At 45.3% G+C, this 26,323-nt stretch overlaps 2 protein-coding genes across 3 annotated transcripts in view; both read left to right on the plus strand.

Moving 5' to 3' along the window:
* Positions 1–18,061, plus strand: part of SMAD9 (SMAD family member 9) — a 56,671-nt gene extending 38,610 nt beyond the window's left edge. For both annotated transcript variants that reach the window (XM_075919157.1, XM_075919158.1), the window contains 3 exons: positions 524–745; positions 6,469–6,725; positions 17,793–18,061. In XM_075919157.1, the coding sequence (XP_075775272.1) occupies positions 524–745; positions 6,469–6,725; positions 17,793–17,936 (623 nt within the window). In that variant the 3' untranslated portion in view covers positions 17,937–18,061. The remainder of the gene's footprint in view (positions 1–523; positions 746–6,468; positions 6,726–17,792) is intronic.
* LOC112545371 (uncharacterized) lies at positions 6,742–17,778 on the plus strand. The gene is made up of 2 exons (XM_025183322.2): positions 6,742–13,511; positions 14,330–17,778. Exons 1-2 carry the CDS (start codon positions 12,961–12,963, stop codon positions 14,388–14,390), a joined length of 612 nt encoding a protein of 203 aa, XP_025039107.2. The 5' UTR covers positions 6,742–12,960; the 3' UTR covers positions 14,391–17,778.
* Positions 18,062–26,323: the final 8,262 nt, after the last annotated feature.

The following is a 26,323-nucleotide window of genomic DNA, read 5'->3' on the forward strand; positions in this document are numbered from 1 at the left end:
AGCAACAATGGCCTTTTGTGTGGCGTGTTGGAATTTCTGCCTGCATTCTCATCTGGAAACTGGCAATCCCAAGGTGTGTTGAAAATGAAAAATAAAACAAAGAGATGAGGTGTGCAAAACCTCCTAGCTAGGGGTTAGATTTTAATTGCATGTTGCAGGAAGGCTTAGCTCACTTTTTATTGTAAAACGGAACCAGTTTGCTCATTCCTAGCTCCTGTTTGTCAGATACAGTACTCAACTGCTCAGGCATTGCAAAGCTAACTCAGCCTTTAAAGAAGGTGATTAGGCATCAGTGCAGTATGGAATTTACGCATATGCTCTATTTTAAACATAAGGGTTGTCCCACTGGAATGTTCTCTGCAGACTTGGAAGCACTAGTCAGTAAACCAATGTCAACAGCAGCTTCCAATTTTTCTTGAATAGTGACTGATTAGATGGCGACTGTGGACTGAGAGAGTTGGGTTAGAGAAACAAGCATTTCTGAGACCCCGGCCCCTGATATATTTTGTTTTATTTCCTATAGACTTTCGACCTGTTTGCTATGAGGAACCCCAGCACTGGTGCTCAGTTGCCTACTATGAACTCAACAACCGGGTAGGAGAGACTTTCCAGGCTTCTTCTCGGAGTATTCTTATAGATGGGTTCACAGATCCTTCAAATAACAGGAACAGATTCTGTCTTGGACTGCTCTCCAATGTCAACAGGAATTCTACTATAGAAAACACCAGGCGACACATAGGAAAGGGTAAGAAACATGGTTTGGAAGAACATCCATGGCCTAGAACTAAAAAAGTCTGTCTTTCTATCTACCTAACCTAACCAACATGAGTGTAAAGCCACATGTTTGGATTATTTCTGAAGCATTAGATGAGGTATTGATTTTTTACCGAGCAGAGGGTAACTCTTTACACAGGTTATTTACTTGGCCTATGTGGAACCCAGAATTAAAAACCAAATTAGAGAAAAGTTTTGAAATATGTGGGGGGTTTTATTTGTATTGACCTGAACTTCTTGCAACTGAGAGTATTGCCATTGAAATGTCACTAAGAAAATAATGATTGAGGGCCTTGCTGCTGTTTTTCTGTCTCCAAAAAGCAGATGAAGACAGATGACACACGAAGTAGCTGAGCTATCCATTTAGGTAGCGTCACTAAAGTTTCATCTTTTTTTTTTCCTCTGGCAGTACAGCGGATTGAGCACTCGCTTGCTCCATGCCTCCTGTTTGACTGTCCAGGAATTAGCTCTTTTAGCCCTGGAGCGCCCCCTGTTGGCCAGTGTCTTGCCCTTAGTTACCTGCCTTCTGCCCCTTGTCAGGCTCCATGTCTCTCCCAGCCTATGGTGCGCCTTTCCTTGTGGTTCTTCCCCATAGCAGTGCCCCTGTACTCTGGGATCCTCCCCTCCTAGGGATCCCCAGTTCACGATACTCACCTTGCCTCAGTGACCCAATGCCAGTCATCATCTAACTTCTTACCTCAGGGGCAAACTACAGTCTGAAATGGCCACTTGTCATTGGCAAGGGGGTGTGGATCTGCTGCCTTCCCCTGCCCTGGCAGCCTCCCTGCATCCCTAGTACACCTCAGGCCCCTGTATTTGACTGGCAGCCTGGGAAGTGAGTCAATCCAGAGTTCCCCAACTTTGCCTGCCTTTCCCCAACAGTGCTTTGTCTCAGGTCCCCTCTGTAGCTTCCTAGCAGTCAGATCCTTCCTATTCCGCAGCTGGAACAAGAGTGTGTGTCTGAGCTTGGTAGACCCAATTTATACTGTCACAGCTGTTGTCATTTTTCTCTTACACCTGCTGGCTTTAAAATATTTTGGTTGGAATCCTTTGAAGTTTCTGTGGTACCAAGACTCAGCTGCTGTAGCTGAAACAAAATCTCTAGAGTTCAAAATTTGCCCCTCCTGTAATGCAACTATTCTGCTCGATGATGGGCAGTTGAGGTGTCTTTTTTGCCTTGGAGTGGGGCACATCCCCATCAAAGTCCCAAACTGCCATTCCTCCTTCAAGATGAATCAGAGACTGCTTTTTGCTGCAGCTCATCTGTTAGTAAGATCCAAACTGAGCAAAGCTTGCCCAATCTCCACTATTTAATGGAAACTTCTGGTCTGGAGCAGCCAAGTTGCTGATCACCCCTTTGATCTGTCTTGACTTTCCTCCCTGGGAGTTTTGCATCTGGACATCCCAGCTTGCCTGGTCTTTGTGTGATTGTTGCTCCAGCAAACATTTGACAGCCCTCAGCGCCTTCTGGGAATCCTCCAGATGCTGTTGTAATTCAGTTTGTGAAGCCTTCATGTCCCGTTTTAAATTCCTTTGTGAAATTTTCACTTCTGGTTTTCAGTCTTGTTTGAAATCCCACTGGCCATTTTTTATTTCTGCAAGCACCTTCTTTATTTGTTCAGTTGTAGTTCAGCAAGAATCCTGCTTACAGTCTCTCTTCTTAGAAACTGGATCCCACTCTTGGCACCAGTGTGGCCCCTTCTCAATCCAAATGGCTAGTCATGTTCTAGAGTCCTGGGGATGTTCCAGCTGGAAGTAGAAGTTGATGGATTCTGGTATTTTCTTTGTTGCAGTCTCTTTTATTTATTAGGAATGTACAAAGTCCTCTGAATACAGGAGGAACACAAAAGAAAAGGAGAGCAGTTCCTTAGTTTACAGCTCCAAGCCTTAGTCAACAGCCCCAAAAACTCTCCCCAGTTTTTTCCAGGGACATGATGTTCATAGGCTGCTGTTTGCTCATGTTGCTTTTTTGCCCCTGCGTGTGCGTCCTTTACTTTTTCAGACTTCTGTCATTTCCCTCTTTCCTCCATATATACCTTCCCCCCAAAATATTTAGCCAACAGTTTTTGTTGACTTCACACACTCCTTGTATTTTTGGTGGGGGTTTATGCTCATAGATGGGAACTTTCTCGTCAATCAACATGCCTATCAATCTCGGGGGAGGGGCGTGGGGAGGTTAACTCAACCCAAACCAAGGCATCCCCCAGCTAATAACAATATCTTCCTTCCACTTCTGTGACCAGGGAAGTGGATCATCAGTTTTAAATTTCTCAAAATAAACTTTATTTGATGTTTTATTTTAACTTCTCCCTCTTCATAGATCATAGACCTTTCTTTTTTATTATTTTTCTGTGAGGGGATCTGAGTAATTGGGACTAAGTACATGCAGCTCTGATCTTATCCTGTAAGCACTAAGGCTATGTCTACACACACCTGAATGTCATTTTACCAACTGAAGTGCAGTGTGGAAAGCTCTACATTGGCGGGAGAGCTTCTCTTGTGGAGGTGGTTTTATTATGTCAACGAGAGAGCGCTCCCCACCCATACAGAGCAATTATATAAGCACTCTTACAGTGGTGCAGCTGCATGGGTACAGCTGTGCTGTTGTAAGCTAGCTATTATAGACATAGACATGGCCAAGGCTCAGTTAAAACAGGCTCCTAACTTCCACTGAAATCAACAAAAGTTTGAAGCTTGAATGCCTTTGTGGATTTTATGCAAATTCTCTTCTGTTTTATCACTGGTCCTCTTTGCTGTCATTGCCTTGAATCAGCAATTGTCATGAAATGATTGAAGATCAAACTGGGAGCCAGTGGCTCCTGATTTTTTGTCTCTGCCACTAAGTCACTTGGATGGGTCACTGAAACTCTGTGTCTTGGTCTCCCACCCCTCTGTAAAGCTGAAATAACAACACTTCTCCAACTCCCATTAGTTGTTTGAGAATTAAGTAGTTAAGAGTCCAAATAACACTTATAAGACCTGAAACAAAGTACAAGAAATTATATTGTCATTTAGTCTTATAAAAGCTTTGGTATGGGCCACTGATGCATTGGCAGGGTAACAACAGAAACAGGGAAGAAATGTGACACACAAGCTTGGCTGTGACACAGAAAAATAAGTTCTACCAACCTCTGCTTCCAGTTTTTCTGAGAGAATTCTAGTCTTTTAAACAATGTCTCCTTTCCGGATTAGAATCCAGAATGACCAATAACCCTGTTGGTATAATCCCCCCTGCCTCTATTGCAGTGGGCACTCCCCGCCTCCTCAAAATGCTGAAGTGTTCAGTTATTGATTTCCCCCTCCCCCTTTCCTTGGAATGGCTTCTGCAAGAGGGTATAAAACAGCTAAACTGAATCAGACGCAAAGTACATTCAAGATTTTTCAGGTTGTAAAGTATTTCGTTGCAGTAGTAAGTCTCAGTCAGAAGCTTTCATTAAGCAACAATCATCATTCTAAACTGTATTTTTTTAAAATGAGGGTCTAACAGAATTCAACTCCTGACCCTACCGAGTTCCCAGTCTCAAAACACTAATGTAAAGCTCTCTAGTTCAGTCTTGAGACTGAATGATTGATTGAATATGATAAAGGCCTAAGCCAGGTAACAAATTGTATATACTTAGTAAAAAAACCCTGCAAATTGGAGGCCAAATGCAGGGATGCCATTCCCCCCAACTTTCTATGTGTTGTCCTTTTGGAGCAGTTATGTTAAGATGTTGTGACCCTTCATGAAACCTCAAATCGCTAATATTTTATTTTTTCAACATTGGGAATGAGGTAGTCCTCCAGTTCCAATTTATTAAAAAGTAAAGACAAAGAATGTATATACATATACTCTAAGGCTATGTCAGACTGCAGGCTTCTTTCGAAAGAGGCTCTTTCGAAAGCATCTTTTGAAAGAGCCTCTTTCGAAAGATCGCGTCTAGACTGCAGGCGGATCTTTCGAAAGAGAATTCCGCTTTTTCGAAAGAGAGCACCCAGCGAGTCTGGATGCTCTCTTTCGAAGACGGCCTCTTTACATTGAAGAACGCCTTCTTTCGAAAGAGGAACTTTCGAAAGAAGGCGTTCTTCCTCGTAAATTGAGGTTTACCGCCATCGAAAGAAAAGCCGCGTTCTTTCGAAATAATTTCGAAAGAACGCGGCTTGAGTCTGGACGCAGGGGAAGTTTTTTCGGGAAAAGGCTACTTTTCCCGAAAAAACCCCTGAGTCTGGACACGGCCTAACAGTGTGTTGTAGATCCATAACCAGCAATTGCTAGGCCTTTCATGGTCAAAATTCTCATTTAAGAAAGCTAGCTCCTATGAGTTTCTGCCAAAAGAAGAGAGTGAATGATCTCCAGAACAAGAAGAAAAGGCGGTAGATAGTAATGGTTCTCATCTGATCAGATTTGAAGATCTGTCTGTATTGATTAAAAATCCCAGAAGCTTACAATAGGAATCTGTTCAAAGGAAGAAAGCTAATTTCCTCCCAGAGAATCTGGGTCCAGCTGAGACTCTTAATTTCTCTGCATTTCCCTACTCATCCAGTTTGAGAGGGAAATGCTCTAGAGGTGTGGAAATGCTCTAAATGCAGGATAGATCCATAGATTTGGAGTTCCTAAAGCATGTCAGATAGACAGATGAAATTGATACAACAGCTATCTCTTCTGTTACCAGAGAACAGTAAGTAAACAAAATTAGGTCACTATGTAATAGAATTGTTATCTAATGTACCAGCATGAAATTGTACACATCAAAGCAAGTAACGATCCAGAGCACAGTGTAATTATCTACTGGAAACTGGTCCAGTTTCAGCAGTCAAACTTTAAACACAGAAGTGAGGCTTCTTATTTGTTTACTTTGTAGTACCAAAAAGATCTGGAGGATTCTAAGGTGTGTGATCTCAGGGATCTGAAGAGATGACTGACATTAAAGGAGCTTGTCTCCAGTGAATGCATATTGGAGAAATGGAAATACTTACTGGCATTTCACTATATTCGTGACCTCAGGCCCTTAGGCAGGGTGGAGCACCAAACAGGCTGACTTCCTAACTCCTGCAAATTGCAGACAAATGCAGGTGTCTTGGCCTAAGATGGAAAGGCAGCCACCCTGGGGTGTGGTTGTCAGCAAGGATTGGGTAACCTGGGGCCATGCTACTCCACCGAGTTCCAGCTGAGGGCCTTAATGTTGGTTCCGTCACTGTGTCAGTAGCAGGGATCCAGCTGAAACATGCTGACCTGGATTCAAGCAATAACACAACTAGACTATGGTCAGGTATTCCTGGCTACTTCCTACCCTTCCCCTCGCTGTGTATCTGTGTCTGGGGTTGCCCTCCATCTCCCCAAGATATGTTGCCAGCAACAACCCCCTTATCTCCTCAGCATCCTCATTGGCCAGCAGCTCTGGGGTTCCTGGCAAGTTAGCACAGTCGATATTCTCTTCAGGCTCCTGCTTTAGCAGCAGGTGAGAGCTCTCTGTCTCCTTTGGCAGCTCTAGCCCAACTGAGCTGCAGGGCCCACATTTTATGCTTCCTGTCCTACCCCTCTGCTTCTGTCGAGCTGGGTATGGATGTATTGGCTCCTCCCACCTTCCTATCAATCTCCACAGGAGGCCACGCCCTCTTGCTACACTGTACAAAAGTAAAGTAGCCAAAGTGTAAAGCCCTGATATAGTCTGTGTTCAGGATTACAGACAAATAACTCTGTTTTGTCCTTCCAAGGTGTCCATCTCTATTATGTTGGTGGTGAGGTGTATGCAGAATGCGTGAGTGACAGCAGCATTTTTGTACAGAGCCGCAACTGTAATTATCAGCATGGTTTCCACCCAGCCACTGTCTGCAAGATTCCTAGCGGCTGCAGCCTTAAGATTTTCAACAACCAGCTTTTTGCCCAGTTGCTTGCCCAGTCAGTCAACCATGGCTTCGAGGTGGTATATGAGCTGACCAAGATGTGCACTATCCGAATGAGCTTTGTTAAAGTAAGGATTCCTTTTCTTCTGTTGCATTTCTGAAAGGGAAAGGGAAATCCCTGGGATTAGTTAACTGTGTTGTTGTTTGTAATCACATTTTGTCTAGCAGTCAATCTAAAAATATGTATTAATGTAAATTAACAATTCAGTCTGTAGTTGCTCGAGAATGTAAGTGATGGACCTACCCATGAGGTGCCGAAAACCCTCAGCTGAACTTGATGGGAATTAAACCTGTTTGACACATTTCTGATCTCTCGCTGCAAGGAATGAAGGGAATCTCCTCAAAGCTATTCATCTGTCCCAGCCATGTTCAGATTAGCAGCTCATTATGATCAATATGAAGTCCGCTGCCCATTGCTCACTGGCTTGAGGAGACTGTTGACCACAGAAACTTGCGTTTCTGGGCCTTGGGCAGGTCTAAAGCTAGTCTAACTTCTCTCCAGAAACTTGAAACATATCACATTCTGCTAGAGTTGGGTGGGTTTTTGTTTGGTTTTTGTTTTTACTGTCTTCTCAATGCCCTTTCCCAACAAGAGGAGACGCTAGCCCTAGTCTCTATTTTCACATCTAGGGGTACCCAAAGTCAGACTCCATAATCTGTAGTTAGGTACCTATATAAAAGTGGGATGATTTTCAGAGTGCTCATTGTTCCCATTTAATATCCTTGAATTTTGAATTGCTTAGCACCTCTGAAAACCAGCCCACAGCTTTTTAGGTGTGAGATAAAAGCCTGACTTTAGGCAGTCAGGTTTAGAAATATCAACCTAAGTGACAAACAGCAAAGCCTAGGAGCAAGGGACAGAACATAAAACCTTTTGAATGCTCCAGCAACTTGCCCTCTCATTGACAATTACAATTTATAACCTCACAGGCCCATCCACCCTGCATTAGTTTCTCCTGACTAAGAGCAGAATGGTAACTTTCAGGTGGTTAAACAAACCTCTCCCAGTATCACTTGAGCTCCTGATTGCAATTCTGGGAAAACGCTAACCACAGAGCACTGGAAGTTTTTCTCTGCATTTCTCCCCCAATTTAGATGATATTGTTTGTAATAGGGATGTGAACAACTAGTCGCTTCCCCCTTTCCCCACCTCCTTGCTTCCTCTATCAGAAGGAGGCAGCAAGTGGAGGAGAGGGGAGAGAGAAAGGATACTTCAAAGTGGCAGTGCCACTTGCAGCCCAGGGCCAGCTGGGGAGTCCTTAGGCTGTATGTGGCGTTTCAAAGCGACAGCACCACATGGAGCCTCGGATCATCTGGGGACTCCCCTGCTGATTCTGGACTCCATGCGGCACTGCTGCTTTGAAATGCCACAGGGAGCATGGGGCCAGCAGGGGATTCAACTCCCCTTATTTCAAAATAACAAGTCAAATATCCACGCTACCACAAGCCTGCTATTTCAAAATAATGGGCTTGTTATTTCTAAATAATAACTCTTGTTTGTGAAGAGGAATTAGTTATTTCAGGAGTTATTATTTCAAAATAAGCTGGTTGTGTAGACATAGCCCCAGTGACTGCAGTAAGCAGACTGTATTTATGCCAGAGGGGTTAGAGCTTTTGAACCAAGAATCAGGACTGATATGCCTAGAATTAATATCGACAAGATCATTCTCCATCCCTCCTTGCAAAGTAGATAAACTGCTTCCAGATGCAGACCTTCCCTATAAAACTGAAGGACCAATGTCCTATCTGCATTTTGTGGACATTAATAAATCCCTGGTACCTTTTTCCTCAGAGTGCCATCCAAAGTCTCCCAAGCAGTGACTAACTGGTATGCTGTGCTCCAGTTTGGGAAGGAATTGATGTCTTGTACAGCTCAAGTATCAGTAGTGAAAATAGCATTCTTTTTTTAGTGGAAGCCATCAATGGGCCTGTTTGTTCAGGAAGTGCATGCAACACCTTCATTATCTCAGTAACTCACTGGCGCTCTCTGATGTGTTATCTGGAATCAAACCCAAATGGCAGGGAACGCTGTTGTGTTTTCATGCTGAACAGACAGACTGCTCCCATGTTATCATCTTGTTTTGTTGGAACTATTGTAAGCACTATCCCCCTTTTTGGATTCCTATCACCGACGTGTGAGAGGTCAATTTCCAGTCTTTTCCAAGAGATAAACATCATTGCTCATTTTTACGCCTTCCTTGAAAAACTGCTTTGGGAGGCATGGTATACTCATTTTTTTTTGCACCCATGCAGCATCTGGCTAGGATTACAACAGTGTGCTGTTGATTGTAATAATACTAAGAATTTATAGAATGCCCTTTACAAAGGTGGGTATCAATTTCCCTGGGAAAAGTGAGGCACTGAGATGAAATGAAACCATCTACAATCACCTGGCTTGTCAGTATCTGGAACAGAACCCAGCTCTTCTGACTCCCAGTTTGGTTCATATGCTCTTGGATGACACTGCCTGAGGCTGCAGTGCTAAGGTGAGGATCTGGAAAATACACCTACTGTGGTGCTCCATTGCTCAAAGGACTGCATAGCTTGCTCATCTGGGACATGGCCAAGCCCCAAGCTCCATGCATGTAGGCCGGTGTTGACAGAAACTGCTGAGCAGGACTTATGCTGCTCCTACTTGGAGTTACCAGCATGGAGTTGTGCTGAATTCATTGCCTCCAAACCCATGAGCCATTTGCCCCATGCTGGCAAGCTGGCTCTTGAACCCCCCATTTAGTCACTGCCATCTCCATCAACCCCAAATGGCACAAGACAACAAGGATTAGGATTTTGTCCATAGCTTTAATTGCACTCCCTTTCTAACCAGTTCACAAAGCTCCTCCGTCTTAAGTTTCCAGTTTCATTTTAGTACTAGGAGCCAAGAATTCCTTCTGGAACCCAGGGCCGGACAGTCACAAGCAGCAGGGGCATTGGGGTAACATTTTGTGATAGAAACACAAGCAGAAGTTGCATTTCCTTGTCACTTTAGGCACAGTAGGGTTGAGTTTGCAGCATGAATAGTAGTAAACTTCAGCTCAGATCCATTAAAGAGCCTGAGAATTTGATTAGGCTGCCACAAGAGGGAGCCATCCAGCCATCCAACAAGATGGATTTGACATTTGGCTTGCTGCAGTGTTAGTCACTGCTTCATGCACCAGACTAGTCATGTGTATGCAAACTTAGACTTTTTCCCTCAGAGTTTCAGTACTGCCGATAAAGTAAGGGGCTTAGGTACTTCTGACATTTTTTTTCATCAGAAAGTGACTGGACTGTAGGACAGGAGAATAGAACACACCAGTTGTACAGATTCAGGAGACCCGGAAGATAAACTGGGGTCAATGTAAAGGAAAGAGTTTTCTTTATGAATTTTTTTTCCAGAACTTTAACAGAAACTGACTGATGTCAGAAATATGTTCACATTCAAGCCTGCTAGCAGCTCTGCTGCTCAGAACAAATCTAACTGATTAAAAGGAGCCTTTTTTACAGACCCTAGAGCTTACAGAATTTTCATTCTGTAAAAATTACTCCATATTAAAGTCCCATAAAATCGCGAGTATAATGTGCACCTATGCATAATGCGCACCTACCTTTTAAACGTCAGAATCCCGGATTAAACTGAACTTTTATCTATAATGCGCACCCCGACTTTACCTTATTTTGTCTTGCCTTTTTGTATTGCCGGGTAATCATGCGTGAGCGCACGAGTATATAGTGCGCGGCGTTTCCAAGCTCTCTTTGGGATGACATGAGTTGTCGGCGATCTTACACGACCACTGAAAAACTTAAAGTTGTTAACTATGCTGAGGCTCATGGCAACAGAGCTGCCAGCTGTGAATTTGATGACATAGCAGAGTCTAACATTCAGCTTTGGAGATGGCAGAAAGAACACCTGCAAGCACTGCCTCAGATGAAGATGGCTGAACGAGGTAAAAGCACTGCATATCCTGAGTTGGAGGCCAAGCTGGTTGAATGGATTGCTGAGCATAGACAGCAAGGCGGTGGTGTTAGCATTGCGGAGGTTAGAATGAAGGCTTTGACCATTGCCAAAATATGCACTAACACAGCTGGGTTTAAAGCTTCGTATGGCTGGGGTTGATCGGTTCGTGAATCACCATGGCTTATCGGTCCGACACTGAACAACAATTGCACAGAAGCTACCCATGGACTCAGACACCAAGTTACTACAGTTCCAAAAGTTTATCATAAAATTACGCACGCAGCACTGCTACGACTTTAATTGGTAACGCAGATCAGACACCATTAAATTTCGATAATCCCTGCGACAGAACGCTTGAAGTGAAAGGTGCCAAGACTGTCTCCATTGCTACCACAGGCCATGAAAAGTCTAATTTACCTTAATGCTTGCTTGCATGGCTGACGGAATTAAGCTGCCTCTTTATATTGTGTTCAAGCGCAAGACAATGCCAAAGAATGTTAAATTCCTGAACACCATTCACGTGCGTGTTCACCGTAAAGGCTGGATTGACGAAGCTTTAATGCTTGATTGGCTACAGATGGTTTGGGCAAAGCGGACAGGTGGACTTATGAGAAAGCAGTCTCTCATAGTTTTGGATGCATTTTGGTGTCATCATATGCCATCCGTCAAGAAAAGGCTTCAGCAGGACAAAACAGACTTGGCAATTATTCCTGGTGGAATGACCAAAATGTTGTAGCCGCTTGATGTGGCAGTTAACAAGCCAATGAAAGATGCACCACGCAGAAAATGGAACACCTGGTTGTTGGAAAGTTAACATTCATTTACTGCAGGTGGACATACGCGAACAGTGACGCTGCAAGATGTTACCCAGTGGATAGTGGATATCTGGCTTGAACTTGATCCCTCTATCATAAGGAAGGGATTTCTGAAATGCAGCATCTCTAATGCTATAGATGACAGCAAGGATGATGCCCTATGGATGGATCCGAGCGATGATGAATCGGCTGACAATGAATTACCAGTATGCGAAGATGACAATGATTTGTATTACCTGGATGAATATGTCAAGGGCTATATCCCGGAAGATATTGCTCATCTGTTCGAGGAAGAGTCTAACAAAAGCGAATTTGAGGGCTTCAAAGATGAGTAGATCAATTAACATATTTGCTTGTTTGCGTTGCAGTGTTGATTTCATTTGTTGAACTTACCTTTTTGAAACTATGTATATAGTTGCTTATCGATGCTAATAAAAATCAACTTAACCTCTGGTGTCCAGCGATTAATTAACTGCCACGGAACCGCCAAATAAAAACTTAAAAAAAAACCCCTCCTATGGATAATGTGCATCCCGACTTTGACACTAAAAAAACGGGAAAAAAATGCGCATTATACTTGCGATTTTACGGTAGATGTCCCTTTCAAGATGACAGACCTATTAGTGCTCCAGATTAGCAGCATCATAGATACAATGTCAGTATGAATGCTCATTGATACGCTAACAATGCCTGCCCATGCCAACCCCTCTCATGTTGACTAGTATCTTAGTTTGTGCTTAGTCCTTTTGTCATCTGAGTTCTGTTCCTGCCTCTCCCGTTGCCCAGAAGTGTGACTTTGAGCTAGTGTTACAATCTCTCAAGTCATTTAACTCTGTGAAATCAGCAGGACAAGGTACTATATAGTCCTACTACAGGTCTTTTGGCCCTTCTGTGTTTGGGCTAGAATTAGGCATAGTAGCTCCACTAGGTTTGATACTGAATGTTATGGTTTATTTTATGTGGTTAGTTGCCCAATAGGATCTCAGTTCTGCACCTATAGAAATGGAATGGACTTTTTGCTTGTCCTGGTTGCTCTAGGACTGCTGTGTATTATTAACCCTATCACGTTGTCCTGGGATGTCTGCAACACCAGGCAGAGTGGGCTCATGCTGCAGTATCCACTGTAGAGAGCTGTTGAGAAGCCTGGGGCCTCTGGGTATCCCCTCCCCTTGCGCTCTGGGAGCACGTCTACACTAACACTATTTCGAAATAGGATGCGTGCCTACTCAGCAAGCCTGTTTATTTTGAAATAATTTTGAAGTAACAGGCTTCTTATTCCAGAACGGGTAACTCTCATTTCACAAGGAATAATGCTTATTTTGAAATAAGAGGCCTCCAGGGCTTCTCACAGCTGCCCTGCTGGCCACTGGCCACACTCGTCAGAACTCTATAGTTCCCCTCCCCCTGCAGGCCTTAAAGCTGCAGCCACAGGGGGATCTGCTTACGGCACAATGCAGGCCCTGCTAGCCCTTTGCCTCACATCCGCAGCCTTCACTGCTTTTGCTGCTGCCATGAGTGACCCCTGAGCTCCAACCAAGCCCTCCACAGCTGCAAATGAGCCGGCAGCCAGCTCCCAAGCCCCTGCTTGGGGAGAAAAAGAAGAAGGCCTTTTTCTGGTCTAGTGTGGAGATCCTGGATCTCATTGAGGTCTGGGGAGAGGAGGCAAACCTCCAAGATCTCTGCACCAAATGCAGGAATGTGGACATTTACGGCTGGATGGCTGACATACTGGGCCAGAAGGGACACATGCGCACCCAGGGGCAGGTGCGCAAGAAGGTGAAGGAGCTACGGCAGGCCCATACCAAGGCCAGGAAACGCAGTGCTCAGGGGCAGCACCCCATACCTGCCCCTATTTTGACCAGCTCCACCAGAGCCTGGGAGTGGTGTCAGTCCCCCACGTCACTCCTCCCTGGGCTGGAGACGCCTGTTGTCAGCTTCCCAGAGAGCGTGGCTGAGGAGGAGGTGCAGGAGGAGAAAAAGGAGGACGAGGAGGCCAGCACCAACACCATGCCAGCCAGCCAGAAGGTCATCCAGGCACTTGAACCAGTATCGCCGGGCCCAGGATATTGCCCAGGGATCAGACGAATCTGGGGAAGGCCCATCAGGTGAGTTCCATTACGTTCCCTAGACATACACGGGGGGAGGCAGTGGGCAGCGAGGGGCTGCTGTGCACTTCTCACCCGGCCTTCTCAGCCTGGGGATCACACAACAGCCTGTGCACATGGAGTGCCAGTCCAGAGCACAGAGCCGCAATGAGGCTGCCACTCTTGCACTTGCACTCAACCTGGCACTCTTGCTCATGGGGTTCCTGCACAGGCCTGCCTTACTCCCAACCCCATGGTGGGATATCATCTCACCACTAAGGAGGATGGAGTCAGGGACATGCAGCTGTGCCGCACACGGCTATGCCTGCACTCTTGGGGCAGCATCCAGTCCCAGGCAAGCGTGGTGAGGCAGAGAACACCAGTCCCCTGCCAGGGGAGCCTGCCAGCAGGGGGAACAAATAGAGGATACCCCAGTAGCACCCTCCCCTGCAAGCAGCATCTGCTGCTCAAACTCACCTCCCTAACAGCCTCCCCGCCTCCTCCAGAAGGTAGGGATAGCAGTCCTCTCCCTGTGGGATGCCACCACTGCTGGACCCAGCGTGTGAATGGCATGGAGGGAAGCCAAGCTGCCCAATCACCCCCCTCCTGCCTGCAGGCTCCCGGCCTGTCCAGCACATTCCCATGCCTGCTTTGTCCCTGGAGTGAAAAGGTAGTGAGGTTCCCCTTCAACCCCAAACAACTGTGCCCCTCAGATGGCCTTGCTCGCAGCACATCATCTTCATCTGACCCAAGACCTTTCAGTGTCGGCTGAGAGATTAGGACTAGGCTTCATGCACAGTGTCTCCTGGGATGACTGCCCTTCTCTTTGTTCTTCCCAGCTGGACCAGCTGCGAGTGGGGCGCGAGCTACATCTCCTGCACCTGCCTCCTGACCGCATGAGATCTGCGGGTGCTGCCAACCCTGCGAGGTTGGAGCGGGAGCACATAGCCTGCCTCTGTTTCCTACAGCGGGCTCTTGAGCGGCAGGACTGGAGATTGGATGCAGACCTGAAGGAGCTCCGTGCTGACTGGGAGCTGTACTGCTCCATCTGTCAGGAACTGTCCCAGGAGGCCCAGAGCATGTGCACGGCATACAGCGCCGCCACCAACCACTTGGTCGCCACAATTGAGTTGTCCAGCAGCCTTCCCCCTGCACCCGCTCTTTCCCAAGTCCCCCTCTACACTTGTTCTTGCTCCTACAGCTTCTTCCTTAGTCCCCACCCCACCCAATGGCCACCAAGGGCCCCACACAAAAGTCAGTGGGGCCAGCTGAGGCAGGCTCCAGTTCTAATCCCATCCCTGAGCCCCACCTCCCCCTTCTACCTCCTCCCCCTCCTAGGTTCTTTTCCCAGTCCCTCCCCAGTTATATTTACCCCAAATAAAAATTACAGAGAGTTTATTGCTTCAAAACAAAAAATCTTGTTTATTTTATTGGAGGGGGAGGGGAAGAAAAAAGGCAGACTGAGGCACTGCAGAGGCCCTTTGTGGGGAGGCCCAGGAGAGAGTCTCACAGGTGGCCTTTGCTGAAACTCTCCCTCAGGTCCTCTTGGATGCGCACAGCCCCCTCATGGGCCTGCCAGATGGCAGCTGTATGCAGCTGCTGAAAGGCCTTTGCAACCTTCTCAGCCTCTGGCCCCAACCCTGGCAGGAATGTCTAGCCTTTATTTTTGCAAATATTGTGGAGGACACAGCAGGCCACCACCACTTGGGGGGCATTCCGCTCGCTGAGGTTGAGGCGGGTGAGGAGATAGCGGAACCTCCTTTTGAGATGTCCAAATGTGCCCTCCGCAACAGTGCGGGCCCTGTTGAGCGTGGCGTCAAAGCGTTCCTTGCTTTGGTCAAGGTGTCCTATGTAAGGCTTCATAAGCCAGGGGAGCAGAAGGTAGGCTGCGTCCCCCATGATCTACATGGGCGTGTCCACGTCCCCACGGTGTGGTCAGGGGGCAAAAGTACCAGTGTGCATCTTCTCGTAGGGGCTGGAGTTGTGGAAGACACAGCTGTTGTGTGCCTTTCCCAACCACCCAACGTTGATGTCCATGAAGTGGCCTCGGTGGCCCACAAGGGCCTGCTGTAGCATGGAAAAGTACCCCTTCCAGTTGATATAATTGGAGACCTGGTGATCCGGGGCCTGGATGGCGATGTGGGTGCTGTCAGTGGTCCCCCCACAGTTGGGGAATCCCATGGCAGCAAAACTGGCCATGATGAGGTCAGCGTCACCCAGGATGACAACCCTGCACATCAGGATGGTGTTAACGGCCCTCGCCACCTGTAGAAGGCAACAAACATAAAATCACAGGGTTGTCAGAGTCCTCGGGAGGTCCCCGAGCCCAACCCCCTTTCTCACGCACCAAGACCAATCCCTACTTACACCATCGTCCAGCAGAGCTTTGTGATGCTGGGACTGAAAAACCTTCTAAGGAGAGGGCTTCCTTTCCTAAGGAACCCCATTCCAGTAGTTCACCAAGCTCCTAGGACAATAGGAGTCAAACCTGCATGAGCATGGGCCCGATGGTCAATCTCCACATGCCAAACTGGTTCCCAACAGAGCGGTAGCTGTCTGGCATGGGGAGCTTCCAAAGAGCGATGGCGATCGGCTAATGGAGAGGGATGGCAGGTTGCATATAGGTGTTCCATCACCTGAGGGCAGAGGCGAGCCACTCGCACAGCTCCAGAAAGGTGTCCTTCCACATGTTGAAGTTCTGGAGCCATTGCTGGTCGCCCCACCACTCCATGATGATGTGGTCCCACCAGAAGCGGTGCTGCACGGTGTGCTGGGGAGGGCCAGAGAGGGGCTGTGCTGCATGAGCAGAATGTGGAGAGAGGAGAGGAGGTGTCCTGCAGGGAGCGGCGGGCCCTGTTCCTGCAGTCCCACATGGCAGCCTTCAGTAACTGCACCAGGAGGTGTGGCAGCAGTTCAAAGAACTGGCAACTGCTTTCCAGCAGGCTTGGCGCCATGGTTGAAGTGCTGTGGTGTGTTGCAAGGGCAACCAGAGCAGGCAGTGAGGAAAGTTTGCTGTCCCTCAGGAGGTAGGCAAAGGTGAAGAGCCTGAGATATGGCTATAGATGGGGGTCCCTTTAAACACGAGCCTCAGGCAACTGCTAGAGGAAGTGACTGCTGTCCTGATGCCCTGTCTGAAGTGCTTCTAGGGGGCTTTAAATGGGATGCAGGTTCTAATTGGTGTAGATACTCTATTTCAAAATAACTCAGCGCTATTTCGATGGACATTTGGGCTACGACTACACTGTAGCCTTCTTCCAGAAAAGCTTATGCAAAGGAAGCACGGCATGGAATATCACCGCGTTTCATTTGCATAATTAATTAGCAGCTGTTTTTGTGCAAAAACTCCTCTTGCGCAAGAGCTGCTCTTCATTTTTTTCAGGAAGAACTGCTCTTGCACAAGAGGGGTTTTTTGCGCAAAAAGGAGCCATCTACACAGCTCCTTTTGCGCAAAAGCCTCTTGCGCAAAAATAGCTGCTAGTTAATTATGCAAATGAAGTGTGGCGTAGCCGTAGACTTGTAGTCGGATACTCTATTTTGAAATAAGCTATTTTAGAGGGTTTTTTCCAAACTAAAAGCATGTAGTGTAGATGTACCATGAGAGTCAGGCACAGAGAGGAACAGAGAGGAGTTGTGTGTATGTCCCTTTTACCTTATCTTAAGGTGAGGATGTGGTTGATGTAAGAGATAGGAAATGAGGGACATGGGAGAACTGGGGACTTAGAATGAGGATGGTGGAGCATGAGATGAAAGAAGGATGAGATAGAGAATGGGAACATGCACAAATGGATGAAGCCGAAAATATCCCTCACCCTGGAGGAAAGTCAGAGGAAGAACCTCCTGCCCCCTGCATTAAAAGAAAGGTGGGTGGAGAGAAACCCATGTCCTCCAGAACTCAGTTATGAGAAAGTTGTTGAGCCTCTCCCCAAGGGATAATTGCAGGCCAGAATCCCACGTAGTGGAAGGTGGTTGATGGGGGACAGAAAAGCCTATAAATAAGTGTAAATTAGAATAGGATTATTGGCCCTTATAGGAGTCTGATCTTCCAAACTTCTGTCTGAGCCACAGACTTTGAATCCCTGATAATCACATAATCAAGAATCTTAAATTCACTGAAATAAATAGACAGCTCTGGCCCTTGATGCTACTCACTTGTTGGAGAAGTTGTCCCTAGGAAAATGTATTATGTTAGCCGCTTAGTTAAAGTCGCTGGCCACTTTCCCACTGGCTGCAATGAAGCTAAACTTTTAGTGGTGGAATTACAATAAAAAGAAACTCACCTTTTGGTCTTTGGTATTTTTGTAGGGCTGGGGAGCAGAATATCATCGCCAGGACGTTACAAGCACTCCCTGCTGGATTGAGATTCATCTGCACGGACCATTGCAATGGCTGGATAAGGTGCTGACACAGATGGGCTCACCTCATAACCCTATCTCCTCAGTCTCTTAAGAATCATCTCTAGTATTATGTATAGGATGGATGCTATTGCAGGCAGTGGCTTATAGAATCTCCGATTTGCAAAGAAAAGAAGTTTCTATATGTAGATGTAAATATATATACATATAGTCTACTTATCCCTGTTGGGTTTTTTTTTCAATGGTATGTTTTGTGATTTCTAGTTAACACGATGCTAGTATGACAAGGTTAGAAATTCAAGGTTAGCACATGTGTTCTTTCTCCTGGAAAGAGCAAAATGTTTCCTGTGAGCATCTTCACTTTCCAAACAAGTCTTTGCAATGATAATTCTCTTACAACACATGGATTAAGACTCGCAGCTGCAGAGAACCAGCACCACAACTATGCACCACTTACATCCATTTTAAATTCTGGGGCTGTAAGCAGGTAAACTGGCCCACAGGATTTGTGCATACGGTGAATTTCAGCTGGAGAGCTAAAGGAATAAACAGCCGTTCCTGTCTGTCTCCCTATTTGTGGCATTCCTCAGGGTACAGTCTAGACTGTTGAACAGCTGGGTCCCCTCAGTTCTCAACCTAGGGTGCTTTTTACACTGCTTTTATACAGAAGTCAGAATTGGATACGTAGAAATATAAGGGTACGTCTAGACTACATGCCTCTGTTGCCAGAGGCATGTAGTTTAGGCTACCAGACATAGGAAAATGAAGCGGTGATTTAAATAATCGCCACTTCATTTAAATTTACATGGCTGCCGCGCTGAGCCGACAAACAGCTGATCAGCTGTTTGTCGGCTCAGCGCGATAGTCTGGACGCGCGGGTGTCGACATCAAAGGTATTTGTCGACCACCCAGATATGTCTCCTGGGCTGAGATATACCTGGGTGGTCGACAAATACCTTTGATGTTGACACCCGCGCGTTCAGACTATTGCGCTGAGCCGACAAACAGCTGATCAGCTGTTTGTCGGCTCAGCGCGGCAGCCATGTAAATTTAAATGAAGCGGCGATTATTTAAATCACCGCTTCATTTTCCTATGTCTGGTAGCCTAATTTACATGCCTCTGGCGACAGAGGCACGTAGTCTAGACGTACCCTAAGTTAACAGACACTAAGGGTGCATCTGAACAGCACCCTAAACTCGAAATAAGATACACAATTTGCGCTACACAAATTGTGTATCTTATTTTAAGTCTATTTCAAAATAGCTTATTTTGAAATCTGGTGCATCTACACAGAGCCAAATTTTGAAATAATATGCTATTTTGAGCCATCTCTTATCCCTTGTGCAACGAGGTTTACCAGGATGGCAAAATAGCATACCCATTATTTTGAAAAATATTTCGCAATAACAGGCAGCTTGTGTAGATGGGGGGGGGGGGGTAGTTATTTTTGGATTCCTCCAGTATCCTGAAATAGCTTTGCAGTGTAGATGTATCCTAAAACTTATCAAGCTAAGCGAATTCAAAGCCAAGGTTTTTCTCACCAGGGCTACATCTAGACTGGCATGATTTTCCGCAAATGCTTTTAATGGAAAAGTTTTCCGTTAAAAGCTTTTGCAGAAAAGAGCGTCTAGACTGGCACGGACGCTTTTCCGCAAAAAGTGCTTTGGCAGAAAAGCGTCCGTGCCATTCTAGACGCACTTTTGCGCAAAAAAAGCCCCGATCACCATTTTCGCGATCGGGGCTTTTTTGCGCAAAACAAATCTGAGCTGTCTACACTGGCCCTTTTGCGCAAAAGCTTTGCGCAAAAGGACTTTTGCCCGAACGAGAGCAGCATAGTATTTCTGCAAGAAGCACTGATTTCAGACAGTAGGAAGTCAGTGTTCTTGCAGAAATTCAAGCGGCCAGTGTAGACAGCTGGCAAGTTTTTCCGCAAAAGCAGCTGCTTTTGCAGAAAAACTTGCCAGTCTAGATGCAGCACATATGTTTTTACTGTCTGAACTCCTTCAGTCAGATCCCCTCTCCCACTCCGAGTTCCTCCAGACATTGTTAATGCCATGAGCAGACAAAGTGAGGAGAGGTGATTTGCCCTCTGTTCCTCATTTTTCTATTTTTTCCTCCTCTTAGAGAATCCTCTCCAGCTGGGATTCAGGTGACAGCAAGTCTGTCTGCCAAGATGCAAATGTAATGCTTCCACCCTTCTGCCAGTCAAAGAATGATTGGTTTGGTTGACACCAGCAGTGGTGTCCATTTTCCTTTTGTCTGTGAGGAACTGGTTTTAGCTGCTTCCCTAAAATTTGAATATTCCTTAGTGACATCATACAGTAGAATCTTACAACTTTACGTATAACATATTATAGCAGGACAGTTACGATCAGGGAATTATGAGTTTTCAAACAGTAACTCACAAGGCATACTTTGTACAAGATTCATCATAGTTTTTGTAAACCTGGTGAACAGAGGTGTACAGTCTGTCACGCTACTGCAAAGCATTATGGGCCAAGTCCTATGAGGAACTGAGTTGTCCACATCTCCCACTGATTTCATTGGGAGCTGCTGGCTTACAGAAAGTGTTGAGCCCTTTTGTGTCAGAGCATCCTGGGCTAACTCACATAGTCGGTTACTGTTGACTCAGTGGTGTATGGTACTATTGCACTGAAAAACAAGAACCATTTCATTTAAACAAAACCAAAATCTATGCATATATATATATTTAACAATGAGTTAACTTCCAGTGCTTTTTGTAAGATAGATACTTACCTAGCATGTAAACTTCATCCTCTCCATTGAGCAGTATTGATGTATTTTGTTTTAAAAATAGAACTATCTATAATTAGACTATTGTGCTGCTATCCATGGTACATCTAAAAGGGACTTGGACCGTGAATCACAAAAGGGAGAGGAAATGTAAATTGTGGAATTACACAACTTTATCGTTCCCTTGGGAGAGCTTCCGTACTGGGTACATAACAGAGCTGGGAATGGAACTGAATCAGCTATGTTTGCTGTATTGATGGTACCTTGCTGTAGGGACTGACTCTGGGCTTGGGCTACTCATTATTTATGGGCCTGTCAAGTGATGTCCTCGGGGGTAAAGGATATAGTACCCGTCATTTTAACATCCCTGTAGTTGCTAGAACTGGCTGTTTGCCATCTTAGCCATTGGTATTTGCACAGTGGTTTTGTCCATGCTCCGGTGAATAGCCATGCCTGCATGGAAGACAGGAAGTCCAAAGGAAAACAGTAGTCCAGAATGTTTTATAAGCTTCCAGTCCACTTCTTCTCACCAAGTGGGGCAAGCTATAGCCTACATTCTGGTGCATGGAACCAGCTTGGCAAAACTCCACTCACGCAGGGCCTGTAATCCTTTCCTGAAGGGCACCAATACTTTTTCATGATCATCACCACCACCTAAGAGGGGTGGGTGAATATTTGATTATGTCTACGCAAGACAGTTTAATCAGCTGCCAGGAACCATGTTGCTTATAAGGGACAGACAGAGCAATAACTTAGATCCTGCTTTTCTTTTCCCCTCGCACAATATCCGAAATTTAACATTGCACTGTCTAATAGTAAGAGGAGGGTTTCTGAAACCTTTAGGTACATTTTGCATAAAAGCCAAACAACATAGGTTGAAAAGACTTCTCACAACTTGTAGAAGCTGTATAATACCTATTATGAGGTTAGGACTATAACAAGAATTTTTAATAAACCAAAAGGGTAACTTTCTTTTAATACCGTTTCAAGCTCTTCCAACAGTATTAGTGCACAGAATAACAAGTGATCATAAAACTGTGCAGGATAGCAAGTTTTCATGGGTAATATGTATAAGTGAAGAGCCTCATTCTGTCACTACTTGATAGCAGCAGTAGCATTATCTGATAAGAGAAGCTTTATAATTTCCCACAGCAATGAAATCAAGTAATATGGTTACAGAGGAACTCTAGACATGCCATTTACTGCTTAGCAGACTTGAGGAAAATGAATTTGAAAAGACATTTTTCATCAGCTCCCTGATCATCTTCTGTACACAGCATCCTTTGCCTTTGCAATGTCACCTTCTTGGGGTGTTTGAACTGTGATTTTCAGCTCAGCTTCACCACCAATTTTCTGACTGCAGCTCCCCCTGCCTTTGAAAAGGCACTTGAAAATGGAGAAAGCCCACTTGCTCTATTTCAGCTGCTAGTTACTCCCCCCATTCTGTTTCCCAGATTTTTCCTTTCCGTCTGTGCTGTCCTTTTCAGTGAAAGACAGTTGACTTCCTCCAGCCAAGAGGACAGAAGCTGTGACCTCCTTCTCAATCCCTGTTAATGCCTATATAGGATGGACAACTGGGCTTGATTATAGATGATCTCAGTACTTTTCTCTTCTACTCAGAGTGCATCTCCCTTCCAAGGTGCAAAAGGCCTTTACCAGCTTCAGAACCTAGTCTCCTGCCGATAGTTCAGCAAAACTGCTGACCTTTTCTATACTATTTGTTTTCTCTTTTCTATCCTATTTGCTTTTTATACTCTTTTCTATCAGTCTCTTTTCTATACTGTTTGCTTTCTGTAGGGGTTTCACCTCCAGAAAGTAATGGCATGTGCATGGTAATAATATGTGAGAATGTATGTGTGATTTTAGGTTTTACCCAGTCACCTCAGGTCAGCTTTTTCCCTTCTGCATTCCACCTTCCTGGAAGTAATCCGTATAAATCCTTATAGCCCCATTGACAATAATAGGATTACACCCCTAGGTAAGGACTGAAGTACCAAGTTCCTAGTGTATAAGCCCCACTTACCTGTTTAAGGTATTTCATCAGGTTTTAAAGCATTCACAGCAGATCTGGTGAAACTCTGCATTACACTCAGGACAAATTTTACAAAAGCAGCCATTGATTTGCAATGCCCAGTGTCAGCTGCCATATACAAAATCCTGAGAGATTTAGGAGGTTACTGCCATTGATTTCAGTGGCTAAGGGCCAAGATATCTTTGAGAATCTAGATGTTTAGGCCTGAATTTCAAAGGTTCTCAGTGTCTCCAGCCCTCATTGATTTTCGGTGGGTCGTCAGCCTTTCTGAGTGACAGATCCACATTATCTGAAACTGGGCATACCTTTCCCATAAATTATGGCAAGGTAAGTCTGTGTCTCACTGCAGTGTTTCCCTATTGTAAATGGTGATATTTTCTGTTCAAAGGTCTTCATGAAGCTGCCAGCTAGTATTCAGTTCAAAAACCTTTAAAGAAAACTCATAAATATTCCAGCTTCTGAAAGAGGCTGCTAAAGAGATTTAAAGGCCACTTAGAGGAAAACTACTTAGTGAAAACAGGGTTTTAAATGTTTATTTTTAAGCTTCTGGGCATCAGCAATTCAAACCATGTTTAAGGTTCCTATAGAGAAGTGCCATGTATCAAGAGAGAGTTATGGGATTTGAGCGGCTGGTGGCACAAAGAATATTCATTATAGTGCTCAGGCCACTTATTTTTCCATTAAGAAATCTGTGTGCATAAATTGTTGTGGGTTGATGATAGTTTAATTGCTGCCATTACTTCAAAAGTACCACTATTAATATATCACCTTCATTCAGAGCCCTTTGAAGCAAGCCTAGCATCCCCCACAAAGCCACCAGTTGGTCCCTTCCCCAGCCATATAGCTCAATATCCAGGATGTAACTTTTTCCCACTGTAGCAGGATGTTGGTATTTGAGCACCTAATTAATTAGTCCCCGCCCTATCTGCTCCAATGAAAGGAAACAGATTGGGGCTGATGAAAAGGCCTGATGGTGGCCTGAGAATTGGCAACACCTGTAGCCTGATGAGCCAAGGGCTATCTAGGTTGGGAAGGAACCAAAAGTGGGGGTAGGCAATGAGGGGTGTGTATGATGTGGCTGCCTAGCTGAGGACTGGCTCTGCCTGTCAGTGGGGGTGGGGGACAGGGAAGACTCTATTGTTTGGTGGTGGGACAAGCTTGGGTGAATAAAAATAAAGAGCTGTGATGTCACAGAACCCTGAGCGCTCTCTGGGCCTGATTTGAGAGAGCAATTGGTGCCCAAGAAAGGGGCGGGGGAGGCTGGTTGTGCACCCTCTTACACAATTCCCATTTACTCCACATCAGATGTGCAGGTATGGTGTAAATCCAGACCCGGTCAGTGTGATTGTGTATTTTTGGAGAGAATTTGGAGGTTTCCTGTTAAACAGGAGTACAGAAGACCTTGAAGTGCAATACTGTGTCTGCAATGAAGGGGCAGACTTTCTCATTCCCCTTAGGGCCCAAGGCTCTGCTTGTCTCTATAGAGCTTATGATTGTGATTCAGTTGCCAGCTAGGGGATCTAGAGCCCAATCCAACACTCATAGAAATCAGGGGTGTTTCCAGAGAGTCCAGTGGGTGTTCAGTCAGGACTACGGTCCTTCATGTCAAGCTGTAGTGAAGAGGTCCGCACATTTAACTTGGTAAATTAATCCCCGGTGACCACCAAGACAGTGGATGTGGCATTACTTCAGGAGAGCTGTTAATGAGGCAACTTGTACTCCACACTTTGGAGTGTGTAAGCCCCTTCAACTTCAGGGGGGAGGGAAAGGCATCTGTGTCTGATCTGACCCTGGTCTTTCCTGGCTGACAGCATTTATCACCTGCTTGCAAAGCTATGAGAAACAGGAAGCACCACTCACCATTTGCTGCCTAGGGAGCTGTAGGGTCCCTTAGATTTACTGTGACTACTCTGAGAGAAATTGCATCTGTTTCTTTTGATTGAATAGAATCATTAATAAAGAAGCATGGCTGAAGCGCATTCTTGGAATGGGTCTCAAAGGGAAAGCCAGTGTTCTTGGCTCATTAGGGACTTTTTCTTATGCAACTTTAAGTACACTTAATTCAAGCTGATAAAGCAGGAAGAAGATGTAGATGTGATGTGTGATATCATCCCCAGCAGTGCAGGGCATTTTGTGATGGAAGTCAAAACCGTAAACAAGCATTTCATCCTCCTTCCTACTAATATCTCTCTCATTATTGATTCCAGGAAAACTAGAAGCAGATGCAGTAAATAGAGGTTGGGAAATAACAGCACACTCATTAGAAGTGTCATTTTCAAAGCTGAGACATGTTGGTCATAATACAGATTGTGCCATTAGCTGGAGAGCTGGTTTTATCCTGGGTGTCTCTTGCTTTTCTGAGTTGGGACAGGCAGCTAGTCAGAACAGTCTGCAGTTGGAGTGGGAGCTCTAATGATAAAGCCAAGAAGGGTCTATGCAGGGCTGCAGCTTCCTAAAATTCTTAGGTCTACATTCTACTTTACAGAGCACCAGGGAGAATAGAGATGTGGCGCATAAGCAGAATGCCCCGTTGCACTGAGGAAAGGTGTGATAGTAGGGAGAATGCTGGACAGTGTTCTTATGTGTGCTGCAGCTATGTACAGCTATGCATGCCTCCCCATCATTCCATCTGAGTCTGTGCATGGGGAGAAAGGGCTTAACTCTAGTCTCAGTCTGACTGGGCACTGGACAGAGCCCACGGACTGGGCTAGCTGCCCCCACAGTGTTAAGGAGTTGTGTCAAACAGCATTTTGCCTGGATAGAGGGGACAATCCCTGGACAATCCCTGTACCCCCTCATCCAATCACAGTCAGCAAGAGTTAAGCATCACCTTTATAACAAGAAATCAAAATAAGTTAACAGGAACAAAGTCTCTCTGGCTTGGGGGCTTCAGCATAATGCCCTGGCTCCTGGTGTAGCTCACTACCTTGTTAATGGTAGCCTCTTCCCAGAACAGCTACTCCCAATAAGAAGAGAGGCTGAATGGTAGTTCAGTATTTCTCAACCAGTGGTACGAGTACACTTAGCGGTACTCGAGAGAAGTCTGGGGGGGGGGGGGGTATGTCAACACAACTGAAATTTGGAAAAAACTGATTTTTTTTTAGTTTTACAGTGTTTTATTATTTTTGTACTTTTTACACCCCAAAATTTCATTGCCCACCCAGCTACAATTAGGTTGTTTAAACAAATGTGTTGCAATGGTAGAAAAAAAAATTGTCTGAAAACTGTAGGTACCAGGGTACTTTTTTTTTTAAAGGGGATACTTTATAAAAAAAGGTTGAGAAACACTGTGGTAGCTAACCTTTTGTTTAGCAGGAATCAGCTAAACAGGAATCTCCTGTCAAATGCCCACTTTGTGCCAGAGCACTTGCACAAGGCAGCACAACATGCAGCCTTTATTTTACACTCAACTGCCTGTGCAAATTAGATCAAATAATTCCTCCTTAAATTTATTCCCTGAATTAGAATATAAGAACGGCCGTACTGTATCAGAAAAATAGTCCGTCTAGCCCAGTATCCTGTCTGCCGACAGAGGCTAATGCCTGATGCTTCAGAGAGAATAAACAAAAAAAGAGTAATCCATCCCATTATCTAGTCCCAGCTTTTGCCTGCCACTCAGACTTCAGGTCAACCAGGGCATGGGGCTGCAATATTGGTTAATAACCATTTTGTGGTTGATTTGTTCAATTACTTT

The sequence above is a fragment of the Pelodiscus sinensis genome, chromosome 1 (assembly GCF_049634645.1).
Source record: "Pelodiscus sinensis isolate JC-2024 chromosome 1, ASM4963464v1, whole genome shotgun sequence".
In the NCBI taxonomy this organism is placed as follows: Eukaryota; Metazoa; Chordata; order Testudines; family Trionychidae; genus Pelodiscus; species Pelodiscus sinensis.